This window comes from Dicentrarchus labrax, unplaced genomic scaffold (genome assembly GCF_905237075.1).
Source record: "Dicentrarchus labrax unplaced genomic scaffold, dlabrax2021, whole genome shotgun sequence".
In the NCBI taxonomy this organism is placed as follows: domain Eukaryota; kingdom Metazoa; phylum Chordata; class Actinopteri; family Moronidae; genus Dicentrarchus; species Dicentrarchus labrax.
Genome location: NW_026136715.1, coordinates 21,217,597 through 21,237,681, shown reverse-complemented (window position 1 = coordinate 21,237,681; position 20,085 = coordinate 21,217,597). Strand labels below are relative to the sequence as shown.

Below are 20,085 nucleotides of genomic sequence, written 5' to 3'. Positions count from 1 at the left end.
AACACTGGTACAATTTATATAAATTATTTATATTAATATTTTTATTTACCACTGCATTTACAGCATATTAGTACAGCGAAGGGTTCTCAAACAAAGCCAAAGTCATTTAGGATCCTTGTCAAATCAAAATGTTTCATGTTTAATAAAATCATAATTTTTGTGCTTAGAAATCCCCGAAACTTGCTGCTGGTATTTGTCTTCGTCAAACATGTCATACATTGGGGTGTCCTATAGCTCAGCGCTGGTGAGCTAGCCCCCCATGTACCAAAGGCTGAGTCTTTGCTGCAGCAGCCTTAGGTTCGAATCTGACCTGTGGCCATTTGCTGTGTGTCATCCCCTCTCTCTCCCCCCTTTCTTGTTAACCTTCAGCTGTCCTATGTAATAAAGGCAACCCCCCCCCCAAAAAAAAAGAATGTCATCCATCTTTGTACGTCAGCATCTGGTCAGTGTATTTTATTTATTAATTTCCTTAAAAGTCTACCCCCCAGATCTTTGTACATCTAGCTGCAAAGAAAAATAATGATAGCGAAAGTAGGAGGGGCAAGAGGGAAAAGTGTATGGATATCCTGTGGCAGCAAACAACAAAACTGAAAAATGAACAGTACTTCAGCAAAAGCCACATTTTATTTAACATTGTTCACAGTAAGTATTTCCAGCATGGACCAGCTGTACAAGGCAGAATGAGAAGAATGAGGCCAGAGATTTTTCTAACATCCCCAGACACCATGTCAGCCTGTGCTGACACAGCACCTGTCAACATAATGGGAAGGGCGCATGTTACGTTACTGCCTGAAATAACATAGGAGGGAAATCACTTGTGGCACTTCAAATTTGCTGCACGGCTCTGAGATAAAGCCCTTTCATTGTGCAAACTAATAATGTTTAGTGTGCTTTTTCTTATTATTTTTTGTAATGTATTTCTACCTTTGCAAACTGGGATCTTTTTTTAATTTGTTTTGCTCATAAACCGTCTCCCTGCTTCAGGCTAACAGGGCGAGAGCACTCTAGTGCATATGTAGACACTGCAGTAATTAGCCCCAATGCAAAACATCTGTGTACCCTAGCTTCACCTGTGGCCACTAGTGTCTCTACAGTGTATTTCAACCCTGTGTCCTACAAATTTACATTTAAATGCAAATGTTCTGCATTTAGGTTCAGTGTCCATTGCCAAAATTGCCATTGCAGGAAGTAGTTTTATTTGCCTGAACCTGTGAAACCTGCTGTTACAGAAATAGCATATGAGAATTATGCAACTAACATAACGTCAAGATGCACTATTTATTTATTCTTCTTCTCCAAATAGGGTATTAGACTGTAGAAGCTATGGGAGTTTATAATCACAATTACAGGTTGCCTTTACCCCATTCATGAACTCTTATTTTCTGGTAGGTCAAGTAGCAATATGTTTCCCCAAAGACTATATATGCATCCTTTTAGAATCACTTCCTTCTGGTTTTGCTTCCCACTGTGTCTGACCCAGATTAACTGCTCCAAACATGCTGTATATTTATATGTACCCAGCACCAGACTTAATCTGTTCCAGTGAACACAGGCCCCCAAAGGGCTGGTACACAACACACACACATACACACAAACACACAGGCAGAATGACGCACACAAAGATGTATGAATACAAGCACGGACACATGCACACACACTCTAGCTGACTCACTGGACAGAGGGAGGAAGGCAGTGAAAAAAGACAACATGCATACAGTATATGAACACAACTCACTAATGCTTTTGTTGCCGAATGGGAGATAATCCCTGCAACCGGGTTCAAAAATATTTTCTATGGCCTCCCAGAGGAGCGGAAGCTCTTCTAACAATATATTAATACCTTCTTGGCCATATAGTGTACCAAATCGCATGGGTGAGAGAGCAACGAGGGACAGCACAAGCAAGAAAGAGACAGAATGGAGTTGAAAGAGCAACATTTTTCTCTTCATGGGTGGGGGGATGAAAGAAAAAAAGGCAGAGACGGAGAACAAAAATGGGGAGATCCTTACAGAAATAGAAGGAACGAGACGAGACATGCAAAAAGAGAAAACGAAGGATAATGTGGGAATCTTGACAGAGAGAGCGAGGAACGACAGCAAAAAAGTGAGAAAGTGAGAAAGCGAGAGCAAAAGAAGAGAAAAAAGCAGTGATGTTTGACAACGGGAGTAGAGTGTGGGAGGAGAGACAGAGTTCTCTTTGCAGCAGTCACATGAGGCAGTTAGTCAGTGCACGGCTGCACAGCACACAAACACACAGTCCAGGCTCAGTACATTATCTTTTATGGCACAACAGCAACATCAATGCCTGCTCATCCCCCCATGGTGCATCAAAAGCTTCAAAACCCACTGCACCGAGGCAAAAGACTGTACTTGGAATGAAAAAAAAAGAAGCATGTAATAGATTTTCCTATTGCTGTTTCTATCTTTACTGCCCCAACATATATATATATATATATATATATATATATATATATACACTTTAGCAGAACTGCATGTCATAAAATGTCTCCTGAAAATTACAATCATAAATAACTAAATTGCATTGGCGTTTTGTATGACCTAATGCAGGTTTATGTTGAACCACAGACTGTATAATAAATTGCTCCTGGCTAATCCAAAAATGGACAAAACCGCGTAGAGCGTGGGTGGAGCCGAGGTGGACCGAACGAGGCGTGGTTGCTAAAATCAGCCACCATTGATGGCTCCCACCTGTCACTCAAAGGGGGCACATCCTTAATTATTCATAACCAAGCCTCAATATAATTTAAACCGAACCAAAAAAATCACCAATCGTACAGTTGTCATCAATAGGGAATTTGGCTACAGAGACCAAAACTGTTGTGTATATATAATAATAAAACATGTTTGTTTCTGTTTATTTCTGGCATTGTAATACGGAGGTTTATGGAGATTGACTCGCTTTTGGAGCCAGCCTTAAGTGGCCATTCGAGGAACTGCAGCTCTTCTTCCAGGTTGGCTTCATTAAACAGCCATGGAGGTTGCCACTTGTGTTGAACATATCTGCAAAATATTTACTGTCAAACTATTGTATTTACTTCCCTACAAACTACACTCGTGGCAAATAATGCGTGATCCATTTCTATAGTTATGTTTATATGTGAATATGTTGGACCAAACAATGTTGCAAAAGGAAGGCAGTGTAGTAATTTGAATGCAGTTCACACCATCAGAGGATTCTGTCAAGTCAAAGAGTTGATAGAAGAATAGATACTGTTGATACTGAGTGTTCTTTAGATTAGTTGACGTGGCACTATTTACCAAGTTTACTAATTTTGCTTGCAAAATGTGCTAGCTTCCGAGACTTGAACAGTTCACTGTAATCACACTAGGATATCACAACACATCTTTTTCTGGTGATGTACGAATTATATATATGTGATAAATGCTTAACCTGTACATACTGACTCCGGACCTTTATGTAACATACTGTATTTGTAACACACTATAAAGAGATGCAGTTAATTCATGTGCACAGCAAATTATAGCCCATATTCGGACACGGCAAGTTGGCATGGAATTGTAGAACCATTTCGGAAGAGTTTAATAGTGTCAAACACACCTCTCAGTCTGTATTTCCAGTTTTGTGTTTAATAATTACAAAAAGACTTTATTTGTATAGTACCTTTCATACAAACACAATGTAACATAAAGTGCTGTACTTTTGGACATTTTCACTTTGAATTGCACTGCACTAGTTTAAATTTAGGTTTTGAGGTCTTTAGGTGTTGTCACACCTCAGAAATAACTCTGACTTCTGAAGTTGTGAAGATAAATAAACCCCAAAATATACTTTTAATAATGTGCAATGACATCATTGTCAGTGACAAAAATCAGCTGCTCTGAGAGACGGCTCAGCGTCTCACATTTAATGGTGATTAAAGGAAAACAATGTTGCCAGTTTGTTTCACTTCTCAGCAGCATTTCACTTTGGTTCTTTGTTCAACAAGAGACTAAATGAGCTACAAGCCTGATTCTAATCCTATTTGGAGTTTGATGTTCTTATTGTCACTTTTCTCTAAAAGGTTAAAATCAGCTCTTGGAATAAGAAAGACTGATTTGTTTCTGGCCGAGCTGACTGCAGGCTTTTAGACTCACACAACCCAGATGCCAGTGATTTTCAGTTGCAGGCCACAATACAACAGCTGCAAAACTGGCTTCAGGCTGTGCTGGAGGAACGAGCAACACAGGCAGCTTGTATCCACATGACAAACATTGAGATATTGAGATGGAGAATTACAGATGTACAAATGACCTGAAGACAAACTGATAAGTAAATTGAAATGTACTTTTGTACTCAGATGTGTTTCTTTAGGGTTATATTAATGGTGCTTTGTTTTTAAAGAGGTCCTGTGGAGTTTTCTTGTAAATCAACAAAAGTTATGTTTACATTCAGTGTTACTCACCAAAGTGCATTGTGGGTATCCTTTAGCTCTAGCAAATATTTTAAAAGTATTTCCTTCCTCATAAAACATTTGCAAAGCCTATTTTAAATTTAGTAAATTAAATTTTGCATTGTTTATATCCATGTTTACTAGCTTGCAGTCTTCTTCTGTGCCTTTGCTGGTGCATTGCTGCAAATCTTGGCGTGTTACCACCAAAAAATGTGTACTATGTCAACCATGTGTACATGAACTGGCATATTCATCTTCATACGCTTCCACAGACTAACAAAACTAAGACCCACTCATAGAAAACAGCTCCATAGCGCTACTAGAGGTAAAAAACTCCACAGGGAAACTTTAGAGAAAATAGTTGGCCAAAATATTATACGTCAACCAACCATGTGGTAGACTTTTCTCTGTGATCCAAGCTATAAAAAAAGTGTGTAACAGTGTGGTATACAGCAATACGTGTGAAATAAAATCATTACTATTAAAACAGGTAACTACAGCTACTACAGTAGTAGTTCTCAGTGGGATCAGTTAGGAAAAGTTAAAGGTAACTTACTGTCTGGCCTGCCAGAGAGAGCAGCGTGTTCTCTCTGCCAGTGTGTGCTCAGGCCTGAGACATGAAGTATCCGGAGGATTCCAGTCCTAGTTGGCTGCAACAGGAAGCAGCAGCATTTTAGACAAGATATTTATAGAAAGAATAGAAACATTCACCCACTGATACATAGTCTAACATGACTGGATCACATTTGCAGACATTTAACACAAGTTAAACTTGGGCATTGTAAATCTTACCACAGTTCACCAATGTATTTATTGTACACATTGTTAAAAAATAATTTAAAAACCTCTTGTTGAAAAAGATGCTTTTTTTAACATGTTAATGAGGGTCAGCAGAATGCACCATTAGTTTTGGTCTCTGTAAGGTTATCCTATGTTCATTTTATATCAGTAACGGTAATTAACACTTTGTGATTTGTTTCATTTCAAGATCCAAGTTGTAATTACAACTGGGAAATAGGAAAATTGATTTTACTGAAAGCTCTGATACATCTGACTTGAAGCGTAATGATACAGAAGTGCCTGAAAACCAAACAAAAATGGATGCCTCATGTCAGCCAAAGCTGTCGTTTAAGGTTATTAAATCAAAATTAAACGCATATAGTGTTACACTGTCAATGCACTCATTTTTAAAACAAGCATATGGCATGATCGTGCTATTGAACTTGTTTTTTGAGCTTCCAAACCAAACACGCAGTTCAACCACTGCAGGTGATTTTAATAACCAGCTCCTCCTGGTTGATGGGGAGTTAATTAGTAAAAAAAACAGCTGGTGAATGAAGACCAGCCACAGTTTTTGTCCTGAAACTTTAGTGTGCTGGTTAAATTTAAATACTCACCAGTATGCTCAGCTCTCCTCTCTGTTCCCCTCTCTCTCTCCTTCCTCTCTCTCTCTCTCTTAGTAAAACAAAAGCAGGGGGAACTTCACAGGTTTTTCTGGTACGAGGCCTCGTAACTTCGTCATTTGACATTTACATAGTCCTGCAAAATACATGGATACATTTAGTCCGGTTATTTAATATTCTATTTTATCTCAGGTTAGACAAGACAGCATGTGAAGACTTCCTCAGCCAAAGCAGTGGACCTCAAAAGACACAGCAAGCAGGTTACCACAGCCCCACTGGAAGAAGTCTTAGGTAATTTTAGACAAAATGTTCAAACAAGCAAAATCCAAGTCAGGCTGCAAATCGACCCCTTTAATGCACAGGCCCAAAAATTCATTCTTTTTTTTATTTTATTATAAAATGTCAAAACTTGAGACTTGTTTTTGATTTCATGTCTTTGGGAAGTCCAGTCTCAAAGCAGTCCAAGTCCACAGCTCAAGTGGTGGTGTGTACAGTATATGTACATATATAATACAACATGATTTGATGCCACAACTTCACAGCGCTGTGACAACCTGCTCTGTAAACACGCATCCTGTTTGATCCAGACAATGCATCATGGTAGGAACAAGTTGTGATTGTCATTGTCAGTGTTAAATCTTCACCCTGCACATGTAGAGCAGCCAGAGGACCAAAAAATGATAAACACAGACAGAGAAGAAAACACAAACACTCAGACACACTGCTTTAGGAACACACTGTCTGTTCTGAGTAAACGACTTTAAGCCGCTCGCTGCCTACAAGAGTCAACACGCTGTAGCTATCTGTCGACATCCCAGCAGACTTTGAACCAGCGGCATCTCAGAGATTTATTTTTCCACCTAATGTTGAGATGCACTTGTTCACTGAAGAAAATACTAAATATTTCCAGTTCTTTGTACATGAATCATTGACCAAATCTACCAACCATTACCGTGTATTATTTGAGAAACAGAGAAGAGGGCCTTTTTCTCCCTCTTCAGATCTTCATGCTATTGGCTACATTTTATGAACCGTGTTATGACTTTTATTTAAGAGATCAATGCACTTGCTCTACATAAAAGACCTACGTGGAGTTCATAAATAATGAACATAATCTTCAGCTCAGGTAAAAACCGGACAATAAATTAAAATGAGTTGAACTGCAAACTGCTCTTTTCGAACTGCTTGAGGGAAGTTGTTTTTAATGTGAGAACCTCAGCTACGACCATTCCCAGAAAATAAGTCCCAGTGGAAAATAAATGACCTTCCAGGTTCCTATTCTGTTTTCAGTGATGCTTATTTTATGAATAATATGGCTTCTGCAGCTCTGACTTTGCACATTACTTACTGGAATACACAGGAGAAAGGCATTAAAAGTAAATACGTACCATAATCTTAGCACCTCAGAACAAAGAGGTGAACTTCTTGCCAAAACCAGAGATAGCTAGAGGAGAGTGAACAACAAAGAGAGGTTAAAAAGATGTTAACTGAGGGGAGAGAACTTGAAAAAAGATACAGTACATGCACTACATTGTAAGATGAGGCTTTTTTTTTTTGGTTTGGTTGATGTGTAACTCTAATGAGTTACTATAACTGACTTTGCAATGCACTGCACATGGTTATTGTCTCTTTGTTGCAATTTTGTGTCTCTCATGTTGCATCTCTTTGTAGTTGTTTGATTTCTTAAACAATTATTAGACTATTTACATGGTGATGATCAATAGTAGGTGTTTTCAACATGACTGATGTCTTTCATTATATCATGGCCAAATCACTTGTTTAAAGAGTGCTGCTATAGTGATTTGTTTGTTGTACCATCTCCCAGTTTGCCGGCCTGCTCTGCAGCTCCTCCAGGCAGGATCTTGGACAACATGCCTTCTCCATCCATGCCAGGCTGACCTGCGGCTGCACTTCCAATACCTCCTGGCCTAGGAGCTGCCTTGGAGCCTGGACACAGATAAGATGACAGGGTATAAGAGAGAGAAAAAGGAGATGGAAGGAAAAGACCGAGAAGGATTCAGAGGACAAAAGGAGTATCTGTGCAGGTCTAATATGAGGTACCAATGTACATATTTTTTATTTTGGTGAAGTGCTTATTGCTGTCTTCAGTGTCACTAGTTGCCCTTGTTGATTTTTTCTGTCCTGCCAGTCTACTCATATTTAATTTAGCAAATGAGCAACAAGGTATTCAGAATATTCAGAAGAATCCTGCAAATACTCATGTGAGTTGTTTGAACCAGTGATTTTGTTTGCATTTTTGCTTAAAAATTATTTAAACAATAACAATTTGTCAAAATTGTTAAATTTATTGTTTCAGTTATAGAAAGACCATTGTTATGGAGCCTTTACTGTAGTTGTGAGTTGTGTAACTGTATCTCATTCCATGTGTGTGTTCAGATTTATCCATATACACATTTACAGATTTGTCCACACATTTGCAAATCTGAATACAAATTTGTAGATTTTTTTTTACACATTTACAAATCTGATCACACACACAGGACTTCAGATACAGTTACACTCCACTCACATTTGTAAATAGTGTTGCTACAATAATGGCTCCATACATTGTCGTGGTATAATATACCAACAAGAAAAACAACCCATTAACAATTAGGCTACTCTTTGTAAAACAGGACGTAAGATCCATCCATTTACCTACCACACTGCATAAAAGACAAACTACATCAGCAATGAATTTTCCAAATATGAACGTATTTCATCTGGAAAATTAATAAGTACTTTCACACTTTCACACCTACCTACAGACTAAATGACTGCATACCTACTCAACAAATTAACTGAATTCCTAATATCAGCTAACTAACAAATTAACTAACTAATGCACTGTGTAGTAACTTGGCACAGTCAAGCTGATCTGCTGCCATGAAGTGAAACTCCCTCCTGTGGGTTTTCCACTGTGGGATTATCTGCAGATTAAGCTCAGATAAGATGAGACAGCACACATCGGTTACATAATACAGACACAGTAGGCAACAGCTGGTTGAGACATGGGAGTGGTGGGAGCCTGTGTGTGTGTGATCATTATACTGTACCTATGCCTGTAAGTGGGGGTTGGGCGGCTTTTGTGGCCATGACGGGCGCTGCCTTTGCTCCAATAGCTGTTGCTGGAGGTGTGTCTATCTTGGCCTGTGGAGAGAAGCACCATAGAGGGGAAGCACAAAGCTCGTCATTTAGTAACACAAACATCTCATCAGAGATCTCAGAGAAAATGGGATTCATCTCTATTTATTCAAACAAAACCTGAATGAGAGAGTGAGACAGAGAGATATATGGGGACACAGTACGAAAAGAGAGAAAAAAGAGATGGAGCGACTGACAGGGCATGATAGAGAAAGCTCCCCTATTGTGTTGTGTTGTGACAGCTCACTAAATGACATGAATGATGAGTTTCAACATCGTCAACACAGTCAACTGCCAATCTGAGGATCCTTGTTGAAAAAAGATCAGTTAGGTCCATTCCGATTTTATGATTAAAGAAAAACTAGCTTTTGTTGTTTCTTGTCAAGGCAAAGGACATTTTAGAGAAAAATCTCCTGTCAGGGGCCAAATATTTAATCACTGTATTTATATTGTCTTGACAGCTCCTAGACACAGTTAACATAGGCCATTAGACGTTGGCACTACACACTTTAAATATGAACTGGTCATGCAGAAACAGTTGTGACATTCCCAGTCAACTGATTTTGCAAATAAATGCCACAATTTATGTACAGATGAAGCCTGACCTGAGATAGACTGAAACTTTGAAACTCCAAACTATATAAATGTTCACTTGTATTATTCATTATTTCTTTGTATTGAGTTCTGCTGCTGCTGTCAGTCAATTTTTCTTTCAAGCACTTTAAAAATTGTACCAACCTGATGAAAGGTGTTATTTGAATAATGTAACTGATTGGTGTTTTTTTTTTACTTCCCTTTGTCAAAGTCCCACATTTTCCTCACCTCATCTCTTTGTCTGAGTGGACTAGTTTTGGAAATCCTGCTGAGTCATTGTGAGCTTTTTGATTGTGTTTGAAAGCTTTTGTGTTGTGGTGTTTCTCTCCAGCTCTGCCCTCAACATTAAAGGACTAAACTACAGCAGCTGCTGCACTATCACATAGTAGCTACATAGCTTCAAGATGCAGACCAGACCTTTTCTGATATCCATCAGTTGGTTTCTGAACACAGGAAATATGGCCCAGTGTTTGCTCGGGTTTGATCTCTCTCATTATGTTCTTACTTGGTGTCCTCTGTTTTCAGTAAAACTCTTCATCCCACTCTTGTTTAAAAACACTGCTTAAATTAACTTGACAGACATTGAACTGATGCCATATAATCACATAATATTCTGTATTTGTTTCCACCGACTCCAGTTTAGCTGCCGCAAAGCAGAGGTGATGCATTATGATGCACCATGCAGCATAATGCATTTCATTATTTACAGCCACTTAATCAATGCTTTTAATTACACAATGGACCAAACATAGGAGTATAAGTGAATGAGTTTGCAGACGGAATAATAATCATATGGCAAATTCTATTTACTGTTTATGGCTTCCTGTCAGAGCTATTCCACAGCCGAGCTTTCAGAATAATTTCGAAGACAAATTCATGCATAATGTGATATCAGACCAAATGAATTATTTCACTTTGCTTTCCTGCTGATAGTACCACAATGCAGCAATATGAAAATCATGAGCGCCTTTCAGGAGTGAAAGCACATCATGAATAATTTGAGGATATTTATAATCGACATGGTGACAGTGGGTTTGTGAACTTCATTGGCAACACATTCATATATTTATTAAAGAAAGATTGAATTCAGGAAGAGAATCATTACATTTATCTGAATTTTCATGTTAAAAGTCATAATCAGATTTTTAGACTCCAATAGCAAATAGATTTATATGGATTTATGATTATGGAGTAAATGCAGGGTATAATAGATTTTGCAGGGAGACATTTTGAGTGCCAATTTCTTGAGTGTCTAGCAGACAGTGAATCAGCTACATTCAGTTATCAGCTGCCTCTGTGTTAATCACAGTGTTAGATAAGGCCTGCCAACCGAGGCACAGCAGAATATAAATAAACCATCTGAACTGGGAGGAGATGGACCAGTTCTTATCTCTGGGAGCATGGAGGGACACATGAGGATTGTGTAAAATTTTAAATAAAGTTTATTAAAAAAAAAAAAAAAAAAAAAGGCTGAGGGTGAAGACTGGCTGAAAACTAGGAAAAGGTGAAAGTGGAGGTAAGAGAAAAGGTAGGAGGGGGTGCAAAAAATGAAAAGACTGGGAGGAAGAGGAGGATGGAGAGAGAGAAATAAAGGTGAATGAGTATAAGCTGAAGGTGGGAAAGATGCAGGAGGAAGAACTAGCTAGCTAGCTGGATGTTGTTATCATACCATCTCTTTATCATATCAACTGGAAACAACCACGGCAAATCTTGTTATAATTCTCATTTTCTCTCTACTAGTCTTCCCTACTCACCATGGTGGGTGGCGTGGTTCCTGTTGGACCTGTCTGCCTGGCCTGCCCCATGGGTCCACCTGCTGGTCCCATCTGCCCTGGCTTGGCCTGCCCCTGCCCCTGCCCCATGCCCATGCCCATCCCCATGCCCATGCCTTGGCCCTGGACTGGGGGCTGCTGCTGAGGGCCGGTGACCGCTGTGGCACCGGGCTGCCCAGGCCTGGCGGCTGATGTCTGGGCTTGTTGCTGGAGCTGGGTCCTCTGTCCTGGAGCCCCGTCTGTCTGGGCACCTGGACCACTCTGTCTCCCTGATCCTGTAGGCCCACCAGTGGGGCCCTGAGCACGGGCAGAGCTGCTGCCAGACCTAGAGGAGCCTGAATGGAGGAAGGGAGCATGACATTGTTGTTAAGGAACAGTATGCACTCATTGTTCCAAAATTGTCTCAACTTACGTCAAGAACTAGAAACAGGTAAAATAATTGACAACAATTCGGAGGTCAGCTTTTACAACAGAAACTATAAAACAAGATAAAAATGTACTCTGAACCTCACAGGCCTTCACCTGATGTTTAAATGCAAGGAAAGGTTTGACAGGTCACAGTAATAATGTCTGCCAATATGATTCAGGCGATACATCTGTGAACTTTGCATCATTTGTTCCTTGTCTTATGTGAACAGGTCCTAGTTAGAAAACTTCGACTAAAAAGATCCAGTCAGTCAGGTCAAATTAATCTGATCAGATTATTTCTGCCTCCAGGAAAGTTGCTTTTGTAGTGCTAAAAATCTAATCTGCAGATTAAGGAACTGCAGTGTTTATTTTACAGTGTGTTTTTCTATTATAATGGCATTCCATTTTTCCACAATTGCCAAGTGAAGCAGGAATGAAAGACAGGATGATGCAACAAATATTGTGACCAAAGATCAAACCAGCGATTTAATGAGTACACTGCTAAGAACATAGCCACGTGCTGCCTTAGGAGAAAACATTTCCTCAGAAAAATTAAGCTTGATATAGTTAATTAAAAACTGTTGATCCCTGAGGGGACAGTTGATTGTAAAAGAGCATCAAACTCAGTCTGAACAACAGGGTATATGAAATATTTTTGCCTCAGAACTAAATATGAAAGTCATAGGGGTCTATCCAAAATATGGATAATATTGTTCCAGTGATAATCTGAGGGTGTACCATAGGAAACTTAGTTTAGATCTAATAAAGATAAATTATCAATTCATTCAGTCAATATGGTTAATGGTCTTATTTATCCAGGGTGACTCAACGATATGATTTAGTACGATTTAGCTCACTTATAAGTAAAAATAAGAAACTTTTAAAAACCCTTTTTCCATTTGTTCCTCTAACTCTCAATGAATCTATTAAGCCTGGTACTTAATAGTCCATGTTTGTCCTGCTGACGATATTGTAAAACACTGTGCCCCATAAGCACAGCTGTGTGCCTCTCTCTTTCCCCTCTACCTATTTTCTCTAGTCCTTTTAATAACAGTACTTTTACTTGAGTAGGATATTGTAGTACGCTTTCCAACCCTGGGAACACAACTGTTACATTTTGGCACCACTCTTCATTCTGGACAGGCTGCAGAGTTCCTAGACTGGGCAAAATCTGAATGAGATTGCTCTAGACATAAAATGTAATGAGTTAATGCCTTTCTTCACTATCTTTTACTACTTCTTTAACAAATTCCAAATGCCCAAATAACCTTATAATGCAGGTCGATTCAACTGGTGGCACATCCGGCCCAGAAGCCACCTCCAAGACATAAGTCTAATATATGACAAAATAAGTAAACTACATACATACTGTATGCCTAATGTATAGAAGTAGCTAATGAATTCTGTTGAGAATGGGAATTGAGAATTGCATTTGTGGACTACTGATAGGGCAGAGTGTTTATGGATGTAGTGACACTGCCAATTCTTTCACAAATCAAAACAAAAGTTTTTTCATGTTATGACCATGCTTACTAAAAAATGTGTTTCTGTCAACCCTGAAATGTAAAACTGACAATATAAGCTATAAGTTTAACCCTGCTTGTACTGGCAAATGCTTGCTTGTACCACCTTGACACCACCTTGAGAAACACATAACTTTCTGGACAAGCAAAACAAAGGTTTTAAATAGGCTCCTGAATGTGAAAGATGACATTGGCCCATCTACATCTCCTGGTTTTAAAATCTGGCCCAATTGAATTTGTAATTTAAAAGGCCTGTTGTAATGTATAATATAATAAGTAGTTAAGATGCAAAGTCATGAAAGTGCAAATGTAAAGCTATGTCTGCTGCGGCTGACAAAGAATGCTATTCAATGTCAGGTGCCCTGTATGTACCTGGGGGTTGGCTCTGCATGTCCACTGGCTGCTGGGACTTGCTGCGTGAAGAACGGTGTGGGTCCCCCTGTCTGGAGGAGCGCTGGCCATGGTGGTGCCCAGACGGATCCCGGGAGTAGTCTGAAGAGTGGTATCCTCCAGACCTTGAATCGCCACGCCTTCCTGAGGATGAGGATCGTCCTGAAGGGTCATGGCGCATTGACGGGTCTTTGGGGTGCCCCTTAGATGACCTTGAGGCCCTTGGCTCATCTGAATGACGTGACGCGGATGAATGCCGGCTAGAGCTGCCATGATGCCGGTGGTCGCGGGATGAAGAGTGTCGCCCTCCTTGGCCGTACTCATCCTGGGGCCACAGGTCCTCCTCAGGAGGCTCATCATAATCATGGTAGGTGTGTTTAACGCCGTGCCGGCTCCTTCCAGTCGAGTGGCTGCCGTAGTGTCGAGAACTGGAACGGGGCTTCTCAAACCAGTCAGTTTCTTCTTGGCCCAGATGGTAGGCTTTGGAAACCGAGAGCAGATCACAGTCAATCTCCATGTCGTTTGGAGACAGCGGCATGCAGGCTGAGAGAAGGAAGGAGGCAGGAAGAAGAAGACCAACCGCATGCAAAAGAAAAGAATAGATGGGAGAAAGACACAGAAAGAAAAGCAGAAAATAAAAATAAAAGTTTTACATACATGCAGAAAATACACTTCACGTCGCCTTCACACATTACAAGACAATATAAACAGGATAAAACAAACACTGCAAAACTGTCCACTTTTGGCAGCTGTTTTAGTGCTTAAATGTTTCAGCTTCAAATTTAAGCCAATATGGAAGAAAATGTATGCTGCACAAACAGCTCTCTTCCTGTTAGATTCTTGCAGCACTAATACTGGCCATTTTTTGAAAGATAAGGTTGAAATACAGAACTGATTGTGAGGACTGTATTGCAGTGTAGACAAATAATTCATAAATCAAAACACATGTAAACAAAACATCAATGCCAAAGACATAATTAAAGATAAAACCCTGTAAAGAAAACACGATGCCTCTGTGTCGTGCAAAGAAGACCTTTCAAGTGAATCAGAGTGTAGCGAACGAGGAAAACGACCACGCCGAAGAACCATGCGAGAATTGGACAGACAGACGACTGGACGAACAGGCGGAAGGACGGACAGGCAGGCAGACAGACAGACAGCAGTCCACTGATAAGAGAGCTCCAAGTGACTCTCAGGAAGAAGAAAACATCAGCATGCAACGGCTATCTCTGTCTTTCTTTTTCTTTCTCTTTTTCTTTGCTAAGCCTAGCCTTTGGGTGGGTGGGGGACGTTTAGATAAACGGTGGGGGCAGTATTAGGTAGTGAGACTGTTTGGGCATTCAGCTCCCACAATTACCTTCGCTGTCTGACACAGCGCAATGATAATCGTCTATTATGTATGTATCATCCGATTTGTAGACATGTGTCCGGGGAAGGTCCCGTATGTGGTCTTGTACATCTGGCAGCGAGTGGCTGGAACCATATTGGCCATAATAGTACTGATATCTACTGCTGCGACTGTCGTATGGGTCTGGACCTAAGCTTGATGATCGCCCAGAACCCATGAATCTCCCCAGGGGGCTGAGTGGGCTCTCCTCTTCAGAGTACTGCCGGGTTGGGTGGCGCCCCCTGCTGTATCCAGATCGGTAGGAACGGTCGTCCCTCTCATAGGATCGGCTGCGATACCCAGGGTAGTCCCTGGCTGAGATCTTGTCCATGCCATAGCCGGTGGAACGGGAACGGCCGGTGGAGGTGTAATAGATCCGATCGTCCTCCCCTTCTGTAGAACCGTAGTATCGACTACCTTGAGTTGTGCCACTGCCGGCGTCATAAGCACTCCTCTTAAAGCCGTAATCCTCGATCAGCTGGCGCCCTCGAATGTGAGAGGAGGAGTAAGCCCCACCTGTCGCTGAGGAATAGGAGGCCAGGTCTGCCTCCACATCCCGAGCCTCCTCGATGGGGGAAAACTTGGAGATTTTTTGCTCCATACTCCCCAGTTTCCTGTGCTTGCTGCGCTTGGAGGACATGACAGCAGGAGCCAGAAGGCTTCTGGAGGACAACGAAGGTTTCTGTACCCCGGAGCGGATGCTGCCATGTTTGTAGTCGTAGTCATAGTAATAGGGGGATCCCCCACCCATGCTAGCGCTCACGCTGCTGCTGCTGCCCCCTAGAGGTCCGTGCCTGTAGCTGCTCTTACCCCTGCCGTGGTGGTCGTACAGCTCTTCCTGCATCGCTGCTTCCTCTTCAGGTGCCCTGCCGTACGAGGAGCTGCCAGTTCCCCCACGCGTCGTGCTGCCAATGGTGCTGCTGTGGCCGTGGAGGTCACCCGGGTAACGCCCACTGCCGCCATGATGCATCATGTCCCCTGTTGTCGTGCCCAGCCCGTCTTTTGCCGTCAGCTCACTTACATCGTCAATCATCATGTAGTTCCTTGGGATGTTTTGCTCTAAACCAGGAGCCCCATACATCCCATCTGCAGTGCTGTAGGTGGAGGGACTGTCTACAGAGTGCCCATAGGCATTGGAAACTGTAGAAGTGTACTGTCCATAAGAGCTGGCTGTGGTGGCGGTGTAGCCATAAGTATTAGCAGTGGTTGTGGTGTACTGGCCATATGAACTAGCTGAGGTTGAAGTATACTGGCCATAAGTGCTGGGTGGCATGGTAGAGTACCCACCATAGCTGCTGGACACTGGTGCTGAGCCATAAGGCCCATAGGAGCTGGCCATGGTTGTCGACCCAGTGTACTGACCATAAGAGGGGGCTGCACTGGAATAGGCAGCATCCTGGGCTGTGGTGGTGACCACAACTGTGGGGTTGCTGATCGTCTCATAGTTGGTGGGCATCTTGTGTTCCAGATCAGCTAGCGAAGTCTGCCTTGGTCTTCCTGGGTGGACTGTCAGGATATCTACTTGAGGCTGCCCAGGGTATGGGGTGGTCTGGCTGGGGTAGGAGGACACAGCGCTGGGATAGGGTGAGCTGTGGGTGGGGTATGGGGGCTGACCAGGCGGTGCAGGCCCGAATCCTGTATGCCCTGGCTGGGGCTGAGGCTGAGGTGCAGCTGGTAACCCCATGTCTGTCTGGGGGTATGGGGGCTGAGTTTGGGGGTAGGAGTGGGAAGGGTAGGAGGTTTGAGATTGATAAGAAGGTCCAGGAGGGGGGACATGGCTCTGGAGGGGTGTGGGCTGTGGCAGTGCCTGGGACTGAGACACTGTTGGATAGGGAGGCTGGTTGAATGTCGAAGACTGGTATGGCAGACTTGATTGCTGAGTTGGTGCTGCCGGTTGGCTCTGGGGGTACTGACAGGGGAGGAAGGATGAAGTGGGTGGGTACTGGGCTGCTGTGTTGAGATCACTGGTGAACTGGCTGAGAGGGGCGGTGCTTGGCCTTGTTGACAATAGCCCATTGGTCTCATGTGATGCAGCTGCAGCTGCTAATCGTAGGTTATTTAACTCACTATCAGACATGTAGTCCCTAGTGTCTCCCATACACCTCAGGTAGGCAATATCCCTCCTCTCTCTCTCCTTGACCAGTGTCTCTTTCCTTTGATGGATCCCCAACTCTAGGTATCTAAGTTTAGCATCAATCTCTTTCTCTTCCTCCTCCAGTTCAGCTTGCTGCTTTCTCAGCTTAGTCGACTCTTGCTCCACGGCCTTCAGCTCGTGGGTGAGGTCTTTGAGGAGGCTGGCTTTGGCAGCCAGGCCAGACCTGGAGCTGGGCTTGAGGCTGGGCACGGAGGGCAGGTAGACCTGTTGGAGGGCAGGTGTCATCATGGGCAGGTGAGCTGATGTGGTAGTCTCGTCCGGAGGAGGGCTAGGCAGGGTTCGCTTGACCTTACGGAGCAGTGAGCTCTGCTGTAGGGCTGCCAGCTGGAGAGAGAGAGAGAGGGATGGGAGAGCAGGAGAATATAGGGAGACAAAGACACATAGAAAGAAATGGATCGGAGAGGGAAAACAGAAGACAGGAGTGTAGAGAGAGATCAATGGGATAGGACAATGAGCAAGTTAAATGGAGAGGTATAGGAGATGGGACATATGTGGAAATGAAATGTGAAAATGAGATGGACAGGGACATGGGAGGGTAAGGGACAATGAAGGCAGATAAATAAAGAAGGGGACAGGATTAAAGAGAATAGAGAAACGAGAGAAGAAGGAAAAAGTGGAAGAAAAATAGGGAAGACAGAGAAGAAAGAGAGCCAACGTAGATTGAGCAGGGGGTAGGGAACAATGTAGGGAACAGGTTGAAGAGAAAAAAAGGAGAAAGGAGAAATGAGTAGAAAAAAGGAGAGGTTGTACAGGGAGATCCATACAGAGGGATCACAGGGGAGGAGAAAGTTGAAAGAGGTGGGAAGACAGGCGATGGGCACAAAAGATGAATAGAACAGGAGGAAGAGGAGGGAGGAAAACTCAAAAAGAGAAAAAGGTCAAGGAACAGAAGAAACAAGGGAGGACGCAACAACAGGGATATACAAGGGAGACAAAGGAGACACATAGAGACAAGGAGACAAGGACAACAGGAAACAAGAGTGGAGCTTGTGTTAGAGGACATACAAAAACATTAAAATTGATGTAAATTATGGTGCAGTATTCCATTAATTGATTTGATGCAAACCATTCATCATTTTGAGTAAGATATTGTTTTATAATTAGAAGGAATGCACTGGAATGACCCTCACTAAGATGGTCTGAAAATGTGGGTCCACTTCATATTGAACCCCATTGCAGTTACTTTGTAACTCTGTACTTTGGATGAATATAAAAGCTTAGCTAAATAATTTTTTGGAATCGCCTTGCAACTTTCAAGGAGCAAATGTCCCTTCAGTTATAGATTGGGAAATTGGCAGCATGAATTTATGGCCGATATACAGTAAATAGACCTAAACCCATAAGGGATGCTTCCAACACCTTGTTGAACAGTAATGGGGTTCTACTACTTAAGGTAAGTATACAGAATAAAGCAGCCACAGATGTTGTTTTGTACATTTTCCTGTTGTTTCTTCTCTTTGCAAATGACTTATGGATTGCTTCTGATAGCCTCATGCTTGTTTCCAAGGGCTATTGTGAGCTTTTAACTTCAAATCTTCAGACCAAGCCTACTGCACCATGTGTTCCACTGTAAACCCCAAGAAAAACACAAAGAACAAAAGACAAGAATTTTAGTGTATTTGATTTTCATTTTTGTTGTATATTGTGATTGCACAATATGGAACTAATAAAATACTAAATATGTGTGAGCTGCCTATTCTCCTGTCAAAATCCAGCCAAGCAAATGTATCTTGTTCAGATGAGTCAATGTTTTACTGTAGCTTATCAATATCATGAATGACAAGAATGTTAGAATGAATAGGTTCATCTTTGTTTTGTTTTTAAATGTGTGTAAATACTGTATCTTCCCTTATCCTACCAAAATGCAGTTATTTTGAATTTGTAAATAGATCACATCATGTGTCATGTGTTGTTTGGCATGTCAGTCTGTGTGGGGGTGACGAGATAAAAAAACAATATTAATCATCTAATCTTAGGTGGGCAGTAAATACATACTCCCAACATCTCAAATAATTAGGAGAGAAAATACTGTACACTGAAAAAATCTATACATAACAAAGGGGTTGTTCTAAAGAGATAAAGAAAATCTTTTCATATACTTCAGTCACTTTGGATTGTGAATAGCGGTGATTTGACAATGCAACAGCCAATAATGTGGAGGTGGATTACTTTTTAATAATTTGAGGACCTTTTTAAATCAACTGACTCGAATCAAATGCATGTTGCATCTTACACCAGCTGGAGGCTTGCACAGGCTGACAAGACGTAACAAGTATCATTGGACATAAACTACTACACTATAACACAGAGATGGTGTTTAACCTCTCCATCACTCAATATTAGGTAACACAGCACCTGACAAATCTAATTAATTCCTGAAAGTCTCTTTTGCAGTCAGGGCCCTTGATTTAAAAAAACAAACAAACTTTAACTTGTCACTTTATTCCTTTGGTTATGTAGACAGACTTTTTTATATAACTGGAATCGGTTTATATTTTTTGTCTCCTAAAAGTTTCCCATAGATTTTATTTTATTATTTGTTGATTTCAATTTTGGCACTTTTTTTTGGGGGGGGGGCTTTTTGTTGCCTTTACTTGATAGGGACAGCCGAAGATAGACAGGAAAGGGGGGCAGAGAGAGGGGATGACACGCAGCAAAGGGCCGCAGGTCGGATTCGAACCCTGGGCCACTGCAGCAAGGACGCAGCCTCAGTACATGGGTCGCCAGCTCTACCAACTGAGATAACCGGGCGCCCCACTTTGTTGCACTTTTTAACTTCAGTTTTGAAAATTGCTCCATAAATCAATATCATTCTTGTTATCATGTATTCATTTCTCTAGTTATTAATATAATGATTCTCATTAATTGGTCTTAAGAAATGAAGCCTTTCACTATTGT

General features: G+C 41.7%; 1 protein-coding gene across 8 annotated transcripts in view; it reads right to left on the bottom strand.

Moving 5' to 3' along the window:
* Window positions 1–20,085, bottom strand: part of bsna (bassoon presynaptic cytomatrix protein a) — a 157,919-nt gene that overhangs the window by 7,624 nt on the left and 130,210 nt on the right. For 5 of the 8 annotated variants that reach the window (XM_051424055.1, XM_051424057.1, XM_051424059.1 and 2 more), the window contains 8 exons: window positions 15,003–17,511; window positions 13,628–14,125; window positions 11,307–11,659; window positions 8,871–8,964; window positions 7,630–7,761; window positions 7,203–7,258; window positions 5,809–5,950; window positions 4,968–5,061 (listed from right to left, as the gene is read on the bottom strand). In XM_051424055.1, coding sequence (XP_051280015.1) covers window positions 7,218–7,258; window positions 7,630–7,761; window positions 8,871–8,964; window positions 11,307–11,659; window positions 13,628–14,125; window positions 15,003–17,511 — 3,627 coding nt within the window. In that variant the 3' untranslated portion in view covers window positions 4,968–5,061; window positions 5,809–5,950; window positions 7,203–7,217. Of the gene's footprint in view, window positions 1–4,967; window positions 5,062–5,808; window positions 5,951–7,202; window positions 7,259–7,629; window positions 7,762–8,870; window positions 8,965–11,306; window positions 11,660–13,627; window positions 14,189–15,002; window positions 17,512–20,085 lie in introns of all 8 variants that reach the window. The other 3 variants (XM_051424056.1, XM_051424061.1, XM_051424062.1) reach the window with 3 other exon arrangements.